The sequence below is a fragment of the Solanum pennellii genome, chromosome 4, assembly GCF_001406875.1.
Source record: "Solanum pennellii chromosome 4, SPENNV200".
NCBI lineage: Eukaryota > Viridiplantae > Streptophyta > Magnoliopsida > Solanales > Solanaceae > Solanum > Solanum pennellii.
This window is the reverse complement of record NC_028640.1, coordinates 28,303,102-28,319,368: the sequence shown is the minus strand read 5'-3', so window position 1 is coordinate 28,319,368 and position 16,267 is coordinate 28,303,102. Positions and strand designations below refer to the sequence as shown.

The window sequence follows — 16,267 nt, the reverse complement described above, 5'->3', positions numbered from 1 at the left end:
ACCTCCCTCCTCTCACGAGGAAATTAATTTCCTAATAAATCTTCCTTAAACTCCTCCCACTCAATAGGACCCGACTAAACCAGCCTATAATCTTTCCATTGAGCGTACCACACTTGAGAAACCTCCCTCAATTTGTGCGATGCTAACTCCACCTTCTCCCTAGATGTCAGCCCCATGGCACTAAATACCTTATACACACCATCTAGAAACTATTGGGGATCTTCTGCCACCTTAGATCCAAGAAACTTAGGAGGATTCATCCTCACAAAGTCTCTCAATCTGGAGGTCATAGTTCTCTCTACAGCACTAACTCTAGTTTCAATACCCCTATTCACATAAGTAGTCATGGCTCTAGCTAAAGCAAGTAAAGCTTCTCTAATTTCCCCACTAATCATGTCCGGGTGAACAACCGAAACTTCAATATCTCCACCCATGATTGGGACATTATCACCTTGGGGAGGCACTTGAGCACCTTGTGGAAATCGGACTCCTTGTGGATCTAGTCCACCTTGAGAAACTTCGTCTTGCACCCTTCCATCTTCCAACCTTCTAATGGTCATCCTTATAGTATTCATCTCCTATATACGCAAGGAAAAAATTAAGAAGTACACTTATAACTTTTAACTATACGGCACAACAAAAGAGTAGAAAAAAATAGAAACTCTATCGTCCTATAGCCTCTCGCTCATTGATGTGTTGCGACTCACATAGATGAACAAGACTCTACTAGATGTGGCTTTTTAATACTTTTTAATTCCTAAGAAAACATTCATAACCTATGCTCAGATACCACATTGGTCATGATCTGAGTGCCTACCGTACAAGATAGGACATTCCTTAATTCGTGGCACGGCGTAGTTGACCTCTCAGAGGTCTTCTACAAGCCCTATGCCATCATTCATTGCATACATTTATGAAAAGTAGTGCAGAATTAAAACTTTTCATACTAATAATATCTCATAATATCTTTCATATAAAACCGTAGAAAATACTAAATCTCAACATACGAAAATCGTAGACTAAAGAATACTTTGGACAATGCACGTACAATCAAATGTAAAATCTAGTCTATTACAATACTTTGAGTTAAAAGAAATCTATAGATAGTTATGCCCTCGAGGTAAGTGAGGACATACTTCAACTTGGTTTAAAAAGTCCTACTTTCCAATCTTTGCTTCAAGAAACTTCTCACCTTCCACCTACACCTTTAGATATAACCAAAATGAATGGAATTAGTACAATGCATTACTAAGTATGGAATAATGCATAAAATCATGAGAAACAAATGTTTATGAGAAATATGCTCTTTTTTATTAAAACTTTATATTAAAAGTAGAAGAATCACATTTGAGCACTAAACATCACATTTAGAACACAATCCAAGACATATCTAACTTATATAAAGTTATAACATCTTACAGTAAGCTTATAGTACACTTTATTGTAACTTCACTGTTGTCATGACCGGAATCGAGACCCCAGACGAAACCGGCGTCGTTGACCTCTTAGAGGTGGCAGGCAAGCCTATATACATCATCTTTACTTTATCTAGATTATTTTTTGCAGAAAATTTGAACATCTTGGTATTTGACATTCATATAAGACATTCTACTTAAAACTCATAAACTCAAAAATATCTAACATTAATATCATCAAATGAAAGAAATAGTTCATAGCTGCACTAAATGTGTACTTGCCAAAACGGCACCAATACTAAATCTAAAATGAAGTGGGAAATGAAACAATAGTGGGATATGCTCCACTAGCTAATGCCTACATCTAACCTAGATAATAATAGTAGACAGCCTCAAAAGCATGGAGGGCCTACCAAGTGTGGATGAAAGATCCACGTCCGGATAGCTGTAACGTTGTACCGTACGATCTAACGTCCACATGTTCCTGCACCTAGAAATAGATAACTCTATGGAATTAGTACAGTCTTGTACTAAGAATGGGTATATGCAAGCATACACCAATGACATGCATGAGAAAGAATAGGTCTTTCCTAACAACATGATTCATGGAAAGTCAAGTCAGTGGACTTGCCAAATTTTGATTCGGAAAGTCAATGGACCAGCCAAATTTTGATTTGGAAACTCATGCCATGAGTGTAACATGCATCATCAAACTCATCAATTTGCAAACAACACATAACATATTTCACATATCATATCACGTAGTTCATATCATTCATTCATATACCATGACACGTTGGGATCATGGACTTGACGTTAGGACTTCCCAAAATGAGGGCACAACATATGAGACCTCTACTAGGGAGCCTTCTTTAGCAAACACAGAGTCTGCTTCATTCATTCATCGTACTTCATTTTTCATTCTTTCATATACTAGTGCAATCACAAGTCATACCTAGGATTTATTTTAAGACTCTCATCGGGATTGTTGTACAATGACAAAGAATAACCTATCATCATTACTTAAGTCTAGCTCACTGCATCATTATCATATACTTACACCTTTGACATCGTTCATTTCACTATGAGCATCATTTGAGGCTGGCCTCATTCATTCTTTGGGAACTTTAAATTTAACAAACATACATCATGTGAGCATCATGCAATCCAGTGTCTTCCCCATACCAAAAAGAGGTGGAATCACCTGCCAAATTGACCCAAAACATGCTAGTGTAAATGGAAATTGAACCCTGCTAGATCCCTATATTGGCAGTATAGGTTCGATGACAAGGAGTTATAAGGAGACCCATACTTGGCATACCAGAAAGTCTTATCTTATGAGAGTTACGTGAACCTCCGCCGTTCTTGAAAGAAGGCATCAACGCTCATAGCTAGACTATCGGTGCTCAGTATAGAGTTCCAGTACATTCAACTCATACAACATGGAAGCTTGCTTCTGACATGAGGACATCATAGCTTATTAGATGATTACTCATCTCATATTTAATGATAAGTATGCATTAACTTTTATACTTTCATTAGAGTGTTCATAGAGACTGGTCACTTCATTAACTTTACACTCTCATAGGTGAGTACGTTTTGGTAACATTTACTTAGGCTCATTTGAGATTGCTCTCATCTTTCACATTATCCTCTTATCATGTTGTCACCACATTCATTAACTTTAGCACATTTTCTTTTCATAATTGCTCATATGGAGTCATGCTGCCTCCTAGTCTTCGAAAGACAACCCGTGAAATCTATGCTTATGGCCTCCTACATCCAACTTGGAACCTTGATAATATGAGTCAGACATGTGAGATCTTATATCGGCCTCGGCCTCCCACGTAGAACCCTCAACAAGATGGTTCCTTCACAATACCTTCACTTTTGCAAGATCCTTGTTTCTCAGCCACTTCACATGTCTGTATAGAATCTCAACAGGTATCTCCTCATAAGACAATTCTTCATCAACCCCCAAACCTTGAATAGGTAGAATCTATGTTGGATCACCATGACACTTCTTCAACACGGACACACATTAAAGACTAGATGAACAAAAGCTAGCTCCGCAGGCAATGCCAATTCATAGGCCACCTTACCTACACGATGTAGGACCTCACATGGCCCAACATACCTCGAACTCAACTTCCCCTTCCTTCAAAACCTCATCACCCCTTTCATAGGTGATATATTAAAATGGACCTGGTCACCAACATCAAACTCTAAAGGCCGCTTCTTGTTATCTGCATATGACTTCTACCGACTGTAAGCAGTAGACAACCAGTCTCTAATCAGTCTGAGCTTCTCCAAGGTGTTGTGAATGAACTTTGGACCAAAAATTGATGACTCTCAAATTTCAAACCACCAAAATGGAGACCTACATCTCCTATCATACAGTGCCTCAAACGGTGTCATCCCAATGTTGGAGTGATAGCTGTTATTATACGAGAACTCTATCAATGGAAAATAGTCGTCCCAACTACGTCTGAAGTCAATCACACATGCCCTTAACATATCCTCCAATGTCTGAATGGTACGCTCAGCCTGCCCATCAGTCTGAGGATAAAAGGCAGTACTAAGTTTCACGTGTGTGCCTAAACTCTTCTAGAAAGATCTCCAGGGAGGTGAACTAAACTAAGCTCCTCTATCTTAAATGATAGAAAAAGGAATCCCATGCCATCTCACAATCTCATCAATGTAGGCTATCACATAGTCCTCGTCTCTATAAGTAGACTTCACAAGGATAAAGTGGGAAGACTTAGTCATTCTGTCCATAATAGCCCATATGGAGTCATGCTGCCTCCTAGTCTTCGGAATACAACCCATGAAATCTATGCTAAGGCCTCAAACTTCCAACTTGGAACCTCGATAATATGAGTCAGACCGCCTGTCTTAATATGCTCTACCTTAACCTGCTGACAATTATGACACTTATCCACATACTCAACAATGTCCTTCTTCATGCCATCCCACCAATAGATATGCCTAAGATCATGATACATCTTGGTGGAATCTGGATGTATATAATATCTAGAACCACGGTCTGATGCAACAATCCTCGTCTGCAAATCATCCACATCTGGTATAGACAGCCAGTCTAGGTACCTAAGTATGTCGTCACCTTCCAAGGCGAAAGAATCATTAATCTTTGTTAATAATGAGTCCTTCAGCTCCATCAACAGAACATCAAGATATTGACCCTTCTTGACTTCAACAATCAATGATGATTCAGAACTAGGATTGACCGAAACACCCCCACTAGTAGAGTCAACCAACCGCACACCCAGTCTAGCCAGTCTGTGTACATTTTTCACCAAATCCTTCTTCTCATCCTCAACTTGGGTTGTACTCCCCATGCTCATCCTGCTCAAAGCATCAGCTACAACTTTAGCCTTACCTGGATAATAGTGGACATTCATGTCGTAGTCTTTCAACATCTCGAACAATCTCCGCTAACATTGATTTAAATCCCTTTGTGTAAACACGTACTAGAGACTCTTGTGGTCTGTGAACACATCCATATTTACTCCATACAGGTAGTGCCTCCACAGCTTCAGTGCAAACACCAACGCTGCCAACTCTAAGTCATGAGTTGGATAGTTCTTCTCATGCACCTTCAGTTGTCTGGACACATAGATTATCACATTACCACCCCGCATAAAAACACAACCAAAACCAATCCTAGATGCATCATAATATACAGTGTAATTCTCACCCCTTTTAGTCAAGGTAAGCACCGGGGATGAAGTGAGTCTATCCTTGAGCTCTTGGAAGCTCTTTTTACAAGTCTCCGCTCCATAAAACTTGACTTTTTTCTTTGTCAAGGCGGTGAGTGGAGCGGCAATGGAAGAAAACCCCTCCATGAACCTGTGATAGTAACTAGCCAATCCCAAGAAGTTGCGGATATCTGTGGGAGTAAAAGGTTTTTGCCAGTTCTTAACAACCTCAGTCTTACTGGATCTACCTCCACACCTTTACCGGACACTACATGAACCAGGAAGGTCAGTGATCTGAGCCAGAATTAAAATTTGTTGAATTTTTCATACAACTAATATTGTCTAAGTACCTTCAAGGTTAGTCTCAAGTGTTGTTTATGCTCTTCATTGGTCTTAGAATAGATGAGAATGTCATCAATGAATACTATGACGAAATAGTCAAGGTATTCACGAAAAACTCTATTCATGAGGTTTAAATGCAGCAGGTGCATTAGTGAAACCAAATGAAATCACAAAAAATCATAGTGACCATAACGGGTACGAAAGGTTGTCTTTGGGATATATTGATCCCTAACTCTAAGCTGATGGTACCCTGAACGAAGATCAATCTTTGAGAAGAAACTAGACCCTTGCAGTTGGTCAAAGAAATCATATACTCTGGGGAGTGGATAATTATTCTTGATAGTGACCTACCGATAATTGATACACATTCTAAGGGTTCCATCTTTCTTTTTCACAAACAACACTATAGCGCCCCAAGGGGATATGCTCCACTGAATGAAACCATTATCAGTGAGATCTTTTCTGCAGTTTCAACTCTTTAAGTTCAGCTGGAGCCATTCTGTAAGAAAGAATTTAAATGTGTTTAGTACCAGGTTCTAAACCGATACTTAAGTCAATCTCTCTAGGGGAGGAACTTCATGCAAATCATTAGGAAATACATCTTGAAATTCACTCTCTACAGGCACTAAGTCTATGGAAGGAATGTCATGATTTAAATCATTAACACTCACAAGATGACACAATAACCCATTTGGACATCATTTTAATTGACTTAAGCTTTGAAATCAAGGGATTAGGACCACTCGAGTTGTACCCCTCCTAAACTAGCTCTTTTTCATTAGGGAAACAAAACCTTACAATTCTACTATGACAATCCATACTGTCATAACAACTATGAGGCTATTCCATGAAACAATAATATCAAAATCATGCATAGGTTATTCAACTAAGTATGCACATATAGTCTTACCGCATACAACTATTGGGCAATCCTTGTATACCCTATCAGTCGGTACGTTTTCTCCTAAAGGTCTACTAACCACTATAGGATCATGCAAAACTTCAGGCAATATTTCAAAAGTGAGAGCAAGCAAAGGAGTTATAAAGGAAAGCGTAGACCCTGGATCAAGTAACGCATAAAAAGAAGTTGAGAATATTTCCAGCATACCTGTGACCATTTTAGCGGACTTCTCCTGATCCTCCCTACCCGTTAGGGTGTAGACCTGGTCCTCTTAGGAGACTCGGCTGCTGCTGTACCCTGTGGGTTAGGCATAGACTAAGCATTAGCTCCAGCCTGACCCCTGTTCTGTGGGCAGTCCCTGACCATGTGTCCACTCTTTCCGCAACAAAAATAGGCATTAGTGCACTTTCTGCCCTCTCTGCAATGAGCACAACCACTTAACAGAGTCCTTTCTGGGATGCTCAACATCAAATCCATTACTATTTTTGGGCTCGAGTCAGCCTCCTCTTTGTGTTGCACTCCTCTGGAAGTTAGAGTTCCTAGAACTTTATTGCCCCTTTTTGAACCTGGGTTGTTCGAGAACACCGAAGTTGTTCCTGTTTCCTCCATTGGTAGGACATGCTTGATCAGAAGTCTTAGGCCTCCTAGCATCACAAACACCCCTTCTCTTTTGGATATCATCTACCTGATGGACATGCACCATCAACCTGGAGAGCTCCATGTTATCGTGGAGCATTGCAGACCAACACTCCTCCCCCAGATCACCGGTAATCCCTGTGAGAAGCCTACTCATATCATCCCTACTGTAAAACACAAGGGAAGTGGCGTAGCTGGGCAGGTTAATGAACTTCAGGGAATACTCCCTCACTCTCATCGATCCTTGCTTCAGGTTGATAAATTCCTCAACCTTAACCTCTCTAATCTCCCTGGGGAAGAATTTTTCCAGAAAATTTGTCTTAAACAACTCTCAAGTGAGCAAAAATCTTCCCAACGCCCGACTGTCTTTCCACATCTTGCACCAAGTTTGTGCAACATCTTTGAGCTGATAGGAAGCCAACTTAAACTTATAAGTATTTGTGGCCCCCATGGTCACCAAAATCGTGTTGACCTCCTCCACAAACTCCTGGGGATCTTCTAAAATTTTGGACCCTATAAAGATAGGAATCATTCATCCTCATGAAGTGTCACAGCCTGTCACCCATGCTACGCACTGGTGAGTTCTCCCTTTCAACATTATGTCGGGTGACCTGGGAAGTCATGTCTGGGCCTGCATAATGATGGCCTATTCCATCTGGGCCAGAGATGCCCGCACCTCCGCATCAGTCAACCTAGCTGGGTTAACTTGCATAGCCACTCCATCAGCTGGAGCCTAGGGTGGAACCTGATTGTTCCCAGCAGTTTATCCTTCTGTCCGTTGACCAATGTTTCTCCTAGTACTCATTCTCTGAAAACAACAAGAGCTGATTTAATACACGCTCATAACACCAAGAAATAATGGTGCACATGATAATTAATGTGAACTTATTATCCTTAGAATTTAACCTAGTGCTCTGATACAAACTTTGTTACGACCGAAATCTATACCCCAGACGAGACTGGCAGCGTCGACCTCTCAGAGGTCGCAGACAAGCCTACGTACGTCATGTTAACTTCATCTAGGTTAATTTTTGTAGAAAATTTGAACTTTTTGATATTTAACATTCGTATAAGACATTATACTTAAACTCATAAATGTTTACAATGAACCATCTAACATTAAGATCATCAAATGAAAGAAATAGTTCATAGCAGCATTAAATCTGTACTAGCCAAAACAGCACCAAAACAAAATCTGAAATGAAGTGGGAAATGAAACACTAGTGGAACATGATCCACTAGCTAAGGCCTACATCTAAGATAGATAATTAAAGTAGACAGCCTTGAACGCATGAGGGCCTAAAAATTCTTGATGAAAGCTCCACGTCCGGATAGCCGTAACGTTGTACCGTACGATCTAACGTCCACCTGTGCCTTCACCTAAAAAAAAGATAATTGTATGGAATTAGTACACACTTGTACTAAGTAGCACACACCAAGGACATGCATGAGAAAGAATAGATATTTTCTAACAAGATGATTCATGGAAAGTCAAGACACTGGAACTGCCAAATTTGGATTTAGAAAGTCATGCCATTATTGTAACATGTATCATCAAAATTACAATATTGCAAACCGCACATAAGATATTTCACATATAATATCACGTAGTTCATATCATTATTTCATATGCCATGAGACCTTTGGATCATAGACATGACGTTTGGACTTCCATAAATGAGGGCTCAACATATAGGACATCAACTAGGGGGCCTTCTTTAGCAAACACAGATTCTGCTTCATTCATTCATACTTACTATTTTTCATTCTTTCATATACTAATGCAATCACTAGTCAAACCAAGGCTGTAGGTTAAGACTCTCAACGGGTTTGCTGTGCAATGACCAAGAATAACCTAGCGTCATTACTTAAGTCTAGCTCACCTCTTGATTATCCTATCTATACACCTTTGGCATCGTTTATTTTATTATGTGCATTATTTGAGGCTGGCCTCATTCATTCTTTGGGATCTTTAACTTTAACCGACATAGATCATGTGAGCATCATGAAATCCAGTGTCTCCCCCACACCGAAAAGAGGTGGAGTCACCGGCCAAAGTGACCCAAAACATGTTAGAGTACATGGGAATCGAACCCCGCTAGATCCATATATTGGCAGTGTAGGTTCTAATACTAGGAGATATAAGGAGACCCATACCCTACATGTCGGACATTATTATCTCATAAGAGTTACGTGAACCTCCGTCCTTCCCAAAAGAAGGCATCACCGCTCATAGCTAGCCTATTGGTGCTCAGTATAAAGTTCTATTACATTCAACTCATACATCATGGAAGTTGGCTTCTAACATGAGGAAATCATAGCTCATTAGATGATTTCTTATCTCATCATTACTATTAAGTATGCTTTAACTTCAATACTTCAAATTAGAGTATTCATAGAGACTGGTCTCTTCATTAACTTTACACTCTCATCGGTAAGTACTTTTTGGTAAAATTTACTTAGGCTCATTTCAGATTTCTCTCATCTTTCACATTATCCTCTTATCATGTTGTCACTACATTCATTAACTTTAGCACATTTTCTCTTCATAATTGCTCACCCCTTTACATGAATATTCATTTCATCATATGCCAATGCACTTGGTCATTAAGTGTGTTCTACACTCTTACTTAACCCCTTCTAGGTTTTACAGCATATCATCACATACATCTTATGTTCACTTACTTTTAAATTTATGCTAGACTTATGAGTTAACACATACAAGCCATGATGCTTCATTCATAATTTTTGTAAGTGATTCATGTTTACCCAAGATTATATAGTACAAGACTTATGCATATTGTAGATATGCCAAGATATTAAATTTGATATTAAGAGAAAGCTTTCATTAAGTATTTACATATGTATGACTTATTTGTCAATACGGAATTGGGCAAGGGAACCCGACTTTGAATCCCTTGGACAACACTTACTTAATTTTCTTTCACCTAATTTTGGATTTACATTTCGTCTTGGGAAACCCGATTTTGAATTCCCTCACTAACATTATTTTTCCTTTCTTTTTCCCTCCCATCACTTCACCTACGGCGTTTTAAGCATTAGGGAATCCGGGATCGAAGCCCCATAGCGACATTCATTTATTTATCTTTTTCCTAAGTTTTTCCCATGTTGGCCGATAGGAGGTGGGTTTGAATCCCACTCCTCTCATTATTATTATTATTTTTATTATTTCTCTCCTTGTCTCCTCTTTCAGCCAAGAGGTGGTGTGTTCGAATCTCACTCTTCCCATTGTTTTTATTAATTTAAATTTTCCCTTTTACTCTATTGTTCGGCCGAGAGGTTGTGGGTTCGAATCCCACACCTCTCTTTTTTTTTTCAGCTTTCATGTAGTGAGGTCTTGGGTTCAATCCCTACTGACCTCACATGTTTTAAATTTATTTTTCAGCTTCTCAAAATTCAAGTATTTCTGGCTGAAAACCCCATCACTAAGTTCTGAAAATTTTATTAAATTTTCTAGCCTTTATTTAACAACATTTATACATTCGTTTTGTGGTATTTTAACAATTTGTTTAACGCGTTTTAGGTGTAGATTCATTGTTATTTTCTCTAAGGTTTTTCTATTTGAGATCAGCCACAACCTTAAACTTCATTTAAACATCACAATTTACACACCTTATGCACAATAATTTTAATCATCAAACAAGCCATTTTAAGACATCAAAATGGAGAACAATAACAAACGTTATAAACATTGCACCACATCATTTTCAGTTGACATCATTGAACATGCTTGCTATTTCCAAGTGCAAAATCACAAAGAACATAATATTCCACACTTAGCTACAAGAAACCATACCAACAACATGATTTCTAACCTAATTTAGATTGAAATCGGAAGGAGACTAGGGACAAGGAATTCGATATTAAATGGGACAAACCTAGTTTCATACGTTGAATTTTGTAGAAAGAAATTTCTCTAGGACAAAGGGTTCCAAGAGAGAAAACCCAAACCTGGTGGTAGATTTCAACACCTTCATAGTTCAACCCAAATCCTTCACTAAACCTTCAACACGATCCCGTCGAGAAGATGATGTAAAATTTTTGTTTCTTAAGTTAGCTTGCTTGTTTGTATATCTTTTTTGTAAGTTCTTTGAGTGGAGAGAACTTTTGATTGTTTTCTAATGTTTTTTTCTCTTTTTGCACCAAAGATATCAAAATGCACGAGAGAGAGAGAGTTTTAGCTGTGTGAGAGAGTTTGTGTGAGATAGTTCCCCTTAAAACTAGAATAGTTGGCAAGACTTAGTTAATTTAATTTATTAATTAATAACTAATAACTAAAAATATGATTTCACCTTTCTTTAAATCATCAATTATTTCAATAATATTAATTAATTACATTAATTCATTAACTTAAATAAAAACAATTTAATTCATTGCTTCCACCTAGGTTCGAACCCAGGTGGAGCAAGACTTTACACTTAGAGCCCATTTTCGGCACTCTCTCCCCAAAATACCCCTCCACCTTGTTAATTAAATAATTAAATTTATATTTAGGGTAACTAAGATATTACCCTTTAGCCTCGTAAAAGACCATTTTACACCTATACCATCTAAACTTAAGATTTTCCCCTTTTTAAGACCGGTAAAGACTAATACAGGCAAAACTTCATATTCGGGAGCCCTACATTGCTGGATCAAACCTTTCGTAGCTCAAATAACTCCCCAAGTTAGTTGGATAGGATGTTTCAAGGGTTCAGAGGCATGTTTCTACGCGCATCAATCTTTGTGAACCCAGTCTTATCGTAGGCATTCTAGACACATTAAGCATTACTTATCTTATACATTTTTAGGTTTTAAAACTGTAACTTCAAGTAAAACTCACACCTCACAATATATAATCAATAACCCCTATAAAACAAATAAACATGAGACCCTCCTACCAAAAGTTATTCTAAGGCTCAATTGAGTGAGTTATGAAGCGACCACCCATACAATCCTTTCACACACACCAACGATATCCTTTAGACCACCTGAGATAAGATCATTCTCACTTCCCATTATAATATACATATAATATGACATTTTCTTCCAAAAGTTTGACAAAAGACTTAATTAATAAAATCAAGAAGAGAACCCCCATACCCCCTCTCAAATATTACCTAAATAATCCTTAAGACTACCTAAGTTTAGATCATGTCGACATGATCAATTCACTTTCCCTATCTAGAGTTATTGTTAAGACTTCCCTAGGTAAGACATGAAGTGACCATTCCTATGCCCCCCTAATACCTTAAATAAACAACCCTTGAACACATAAGGAAATTAGATAAATGGTGTTAGGTAAGACCTAGGGACTCACACACTAACGTATTCAAAGCCTAATCGTGCAATGTCTAGATAGCGTACTATACCACAACTTAAACTTCATAATACTTCTCCAATTCTATTTGGTTACCATATAATGAGTATAGACAATAACCGACTTAGACCATACTAGCTATGCATGGAATCCGGAGTCATAAACATACTCCAACTAAAGATGTTTTACTTACCAATGGTAGAACTAGGACACATCCCGTGTAGGCACATTGTTGAGTAATATGAAGGGTTTCTTTTTACTCTTCCCTCATCCTTAACTAGAGATACTCCCAAACCATACTCACTTGGTGTTAGCATTTGTTCTCATAGAGTATTTTAATAAAGGAGTACATGAAGAGGTTCCATATCTAGTTCACAACCCAATCATATTACACCTTAGAAATGAGGGTCCACTAAATCAACTTATAGTGGTCAAGAGGATAGCTCAATGACTTTCCTAAGGATGATTTATTGTTGTTCCAACCAATCAACCATAAGTCCATCATTCACACAATAAGGATACCGTTATGGATTTCAACCTCAAGGATATCATAACTATCCAACTTGTTTGAAGGTTCCACATAAAGGACCTTCTTAACTATGCTAAAAGGTCACATGTCAATCACATATAAAAGACTATGAAGCTTTAGCATCCTATGTCAAGAACTCCTATTCGCATTGTACATGTATCAAGTAAGGAACATAAGTCTACCAAAACAAAGCACACACACATACAACACCATATTACCTATAGTATATCATTCAAGAATCACATAGGTATAACCAGTATCATCTACAGGTCACCTATTCAATACTATTGTATCATCATTCTATGTATTACAAGTATCATATAATCTACAAAGAAACGTCATACTTCAACATCAAGTAACGCACGTAATGACTACACCATAGTCTACTAGACACACACATCATCAACTAGAAGGACTCACGCATTGAGTTCACATAAACACATAAGTCATCTAAACATTCATAATATCCAAATATTCTATTTATAACATGATAAATCCATAATACATAAAGTAATACAGACGAGGCAACATTAATTAAATATTCATAAAGTAATGCCGAGAAGGCCACATAATAATAAGTAAAGCACATAAGCGCTGCCACCATAAGTGGACTATACCACACATCATCATCATCTAAGAACTATACTACACAACATAGAAATAGTTAGGTCAACATACTATTATTCCTACCTCACCACTCCAATCCATAGTCGACTCAACCAACACAATACTCAAAGGACTTTACCAATGGCCATGATCACTAATTCAATCCGATAATTACCATATACAATTAATCAAAGATAATATTTCATCAATTTATAGATTTAGGGCAACCTACTAACAATTCTATAATTATTCATTCATAATTCAATAGCCCTAATCAATCTACACAAGAATGTTGTCACGACCAGAATCTAGACCCAGACGAGACCGGCGTCGTTGACTTCTCAGAGGTCGCACACAAGCCTACATACGTCATTGTTATTTCATGTAGTTTAATTTTAGCACAAAATTTGAGCTTTTTGTTACTTACCATTCATGTAAGACATTCTACTTAAACTCATAAACGTTCACAATCAACTATCTAATATTGAGATCATCAGATGAAAGAAATAGTTCATAATTGCATTAAACTATTTTTTACCAAAACGACAGCAATAAAAAGTCTGAAATGAAATAGGAAACGAAACACTAGTGGAACATGCTCCACTACCTAATGCCTACATCTAAGCTAGAAAATAAAAATAGACATCCTCAAAAGCATGAGGGCCTACCGAATTCGGATGAAAGTTCCACGTCCGGATAGTTACAACATCGTACTTTAAGCTTTAACGTCTACCTGTGCCTGCACCTAAAACTAGATATTGTATGGTATTAGTACACACTTGTACTAAGTATTGGTATATGCAAGCGCACACCAAGGACATGGATGAGTAAGAATAGCTCTTTCCTAACAACATGGTTTATGGAAAGTCAAGTCAGTGGACTTGCCAAATTTGGATTAGGAAAATCATTGGACTTGCCAAATTGGATTTAGGAAAGTCATGCCATGAGAGTAACATGCATCATCAGACGAATCATATTGCACACAACACATAACATATTACATATAGGACCTCAACTGGGGATCCTTCTTTAGTAAACACAGAGTCTACATCATTCATTCATACGTACTCCATTTTATTCATTCATATACCAGTGCAACAACTAGTCATACCTAGAATGTAGTTTTAAGACTCTTATCGGGTTCGTTGTGAAATGATCAAGAATAACATAGTGTCATTACTTGGGTCTAGCTGATACGCTCAATCTTACTTCCCAAATAAGTAGTAAAGCGGTCATATCAAGTAAAGGACCCAACTAATGAGTAACTTCAATCTATGATTACTACTATTTAGTCAATTATTTCCTTGGAAAGCAAAGACGATAAAAGGGGGGTTTTATTTAAAAATGAATGAAAATAACTAGCTAAATCAAAGTAGACAACTAACAGATTCAAATATTGGAGTTTAATCAGTTAATAAAAGTCACTAGGGTTATGTGTTTCCCACAGGTTTCTAACTTAATTATTCTAACTATAACAATTCTTTCCTAGTATCTTGTATTCAAAGTGATATGTTATGCATTTCTAAATCCTTGGTCCGGCATCTAGAAAATTTCACTCTGCACCTTGGTCCGGCTACGTGTGTTGCTATACTTATCCTTACCGTTACCTCATATTAAGCATTGTATTCGATATTTGACTAAGTTATTACCTCGTACCAATCAATACTAGCATATTAGATAGTATACACTAAATTTATGTTGATAATTCTTTTCCTATTATCTAGCTCCTTGGTCCGGCAACTAACATTAAGGCGAGTTCTAACGTTGTCCATCCGTTAAAAAGAATTCTAAGCGAAAGAATTATCAATACATATAAGACACTATTCTAGAATTGTTATTTTAGTTAGATTTTATATTATTATTTCCCCATGGTCTCCACAACCCTAGTTAAGGAGTTTAGTTACCCATAGTCATAATCCCAATATTCATATATATGATATAAGAATTCATGCACTTACTTGAATGAGAAAGAATAAAATCCAGAAATTTACTTGATTAATCGACAAAATCACCAACAATCGATTCCAGAGAAAAGTGTAATAAACCAAAGTGTAATAATCAAAATAATCTCCTCACAAAGAATCTAATATAAAAGAGTCTAATAACCAAGAGTCTAACCCCAAAAACGAGGTTTTTTTAACTATTTATAAAAAACAAAAACCTAATAAAAAAAGGACTCTATTTTTGCTAAAAATCTGTCAAAACGCGAATGGGTCGACGGACCTCGTGACGGATAGTCGTTGTCACTACAGGCCGTCGTGGACTCCGTCGTCCCACACTTTACAAATTCTTCTGTTGCTCTCTTCATTACCCTCGACAGCAGGTATGATGGATCATCAAAGGCACAACGGTCAATCGAGGGTCTTCATTCCATAACACTTGAACTCTTGGAATTTGGGTACTGGGACTACTTGTCTGATCATCACGACGAACTAGTTGGATGGACCGTCATGGCAACGACGGTCACGCACTTTGTAACCCCACACTTGGTCAGACTTCCCCATTTTCCTTCAGCAGCTTCACTACGATGCAGCCTACGGACCGTCACAAGCTCCGTAGGTGGTACTTTTCTTCATTTATTGCTCAAAAACTTCCGCGTTCATCTTTAGACAGATTTCCTACAAATAAAGAGAAACTTACATAAAATTAATACAAAAAGGCTTTTGGAAACATACTAAACTTAAGGAAAAAGCATTAAAAATATTGTGAAACCACGGTATATCAACACCCTCAACTTAAATTTGTTGTTTGTCCTCATGCGACGCACTATGACTCACTACAAAATCTTTATACAATAAT

General features: G+C 37.6%; 1 protein-coding gene across 1 annotated transcript; it reads right to left on the bottom strand.

The window, feature by feature from the left end:
• Positions 1–209: 209 nt before the first annotated feature.
• Positions 210–6,594, bottom strand: LOC107016644. Its single transcript, XM_015217053.1, has 3 exons — positions 6,585–6,594; positions 5,033–5,325; positions 210–578 (listed from the first exon to the last, which is right to left on the bottom strand). Exons 1-3 carry the CDS (start codon positions 6,592–6,594, stop codon positions 210–212), a joined length of 672 nt encoding a protein of 223 aa, XP_015072539.1.
• Positions 6,595–16,267: the final 9,673 nt, after the last annotated feature.

Bases quoted from the DNA above. Each gene is read 5' to 3' on its own strand.
- LOC107016644 (XM_015217053.1), bottom strand. The intron at 579-5,032 runs GTGCATGAGAAG...TTGCGTATATAG, and splicing joins ATGTGTCCAGACAACTGAAG to GAGATGAATACTATAAGGAT.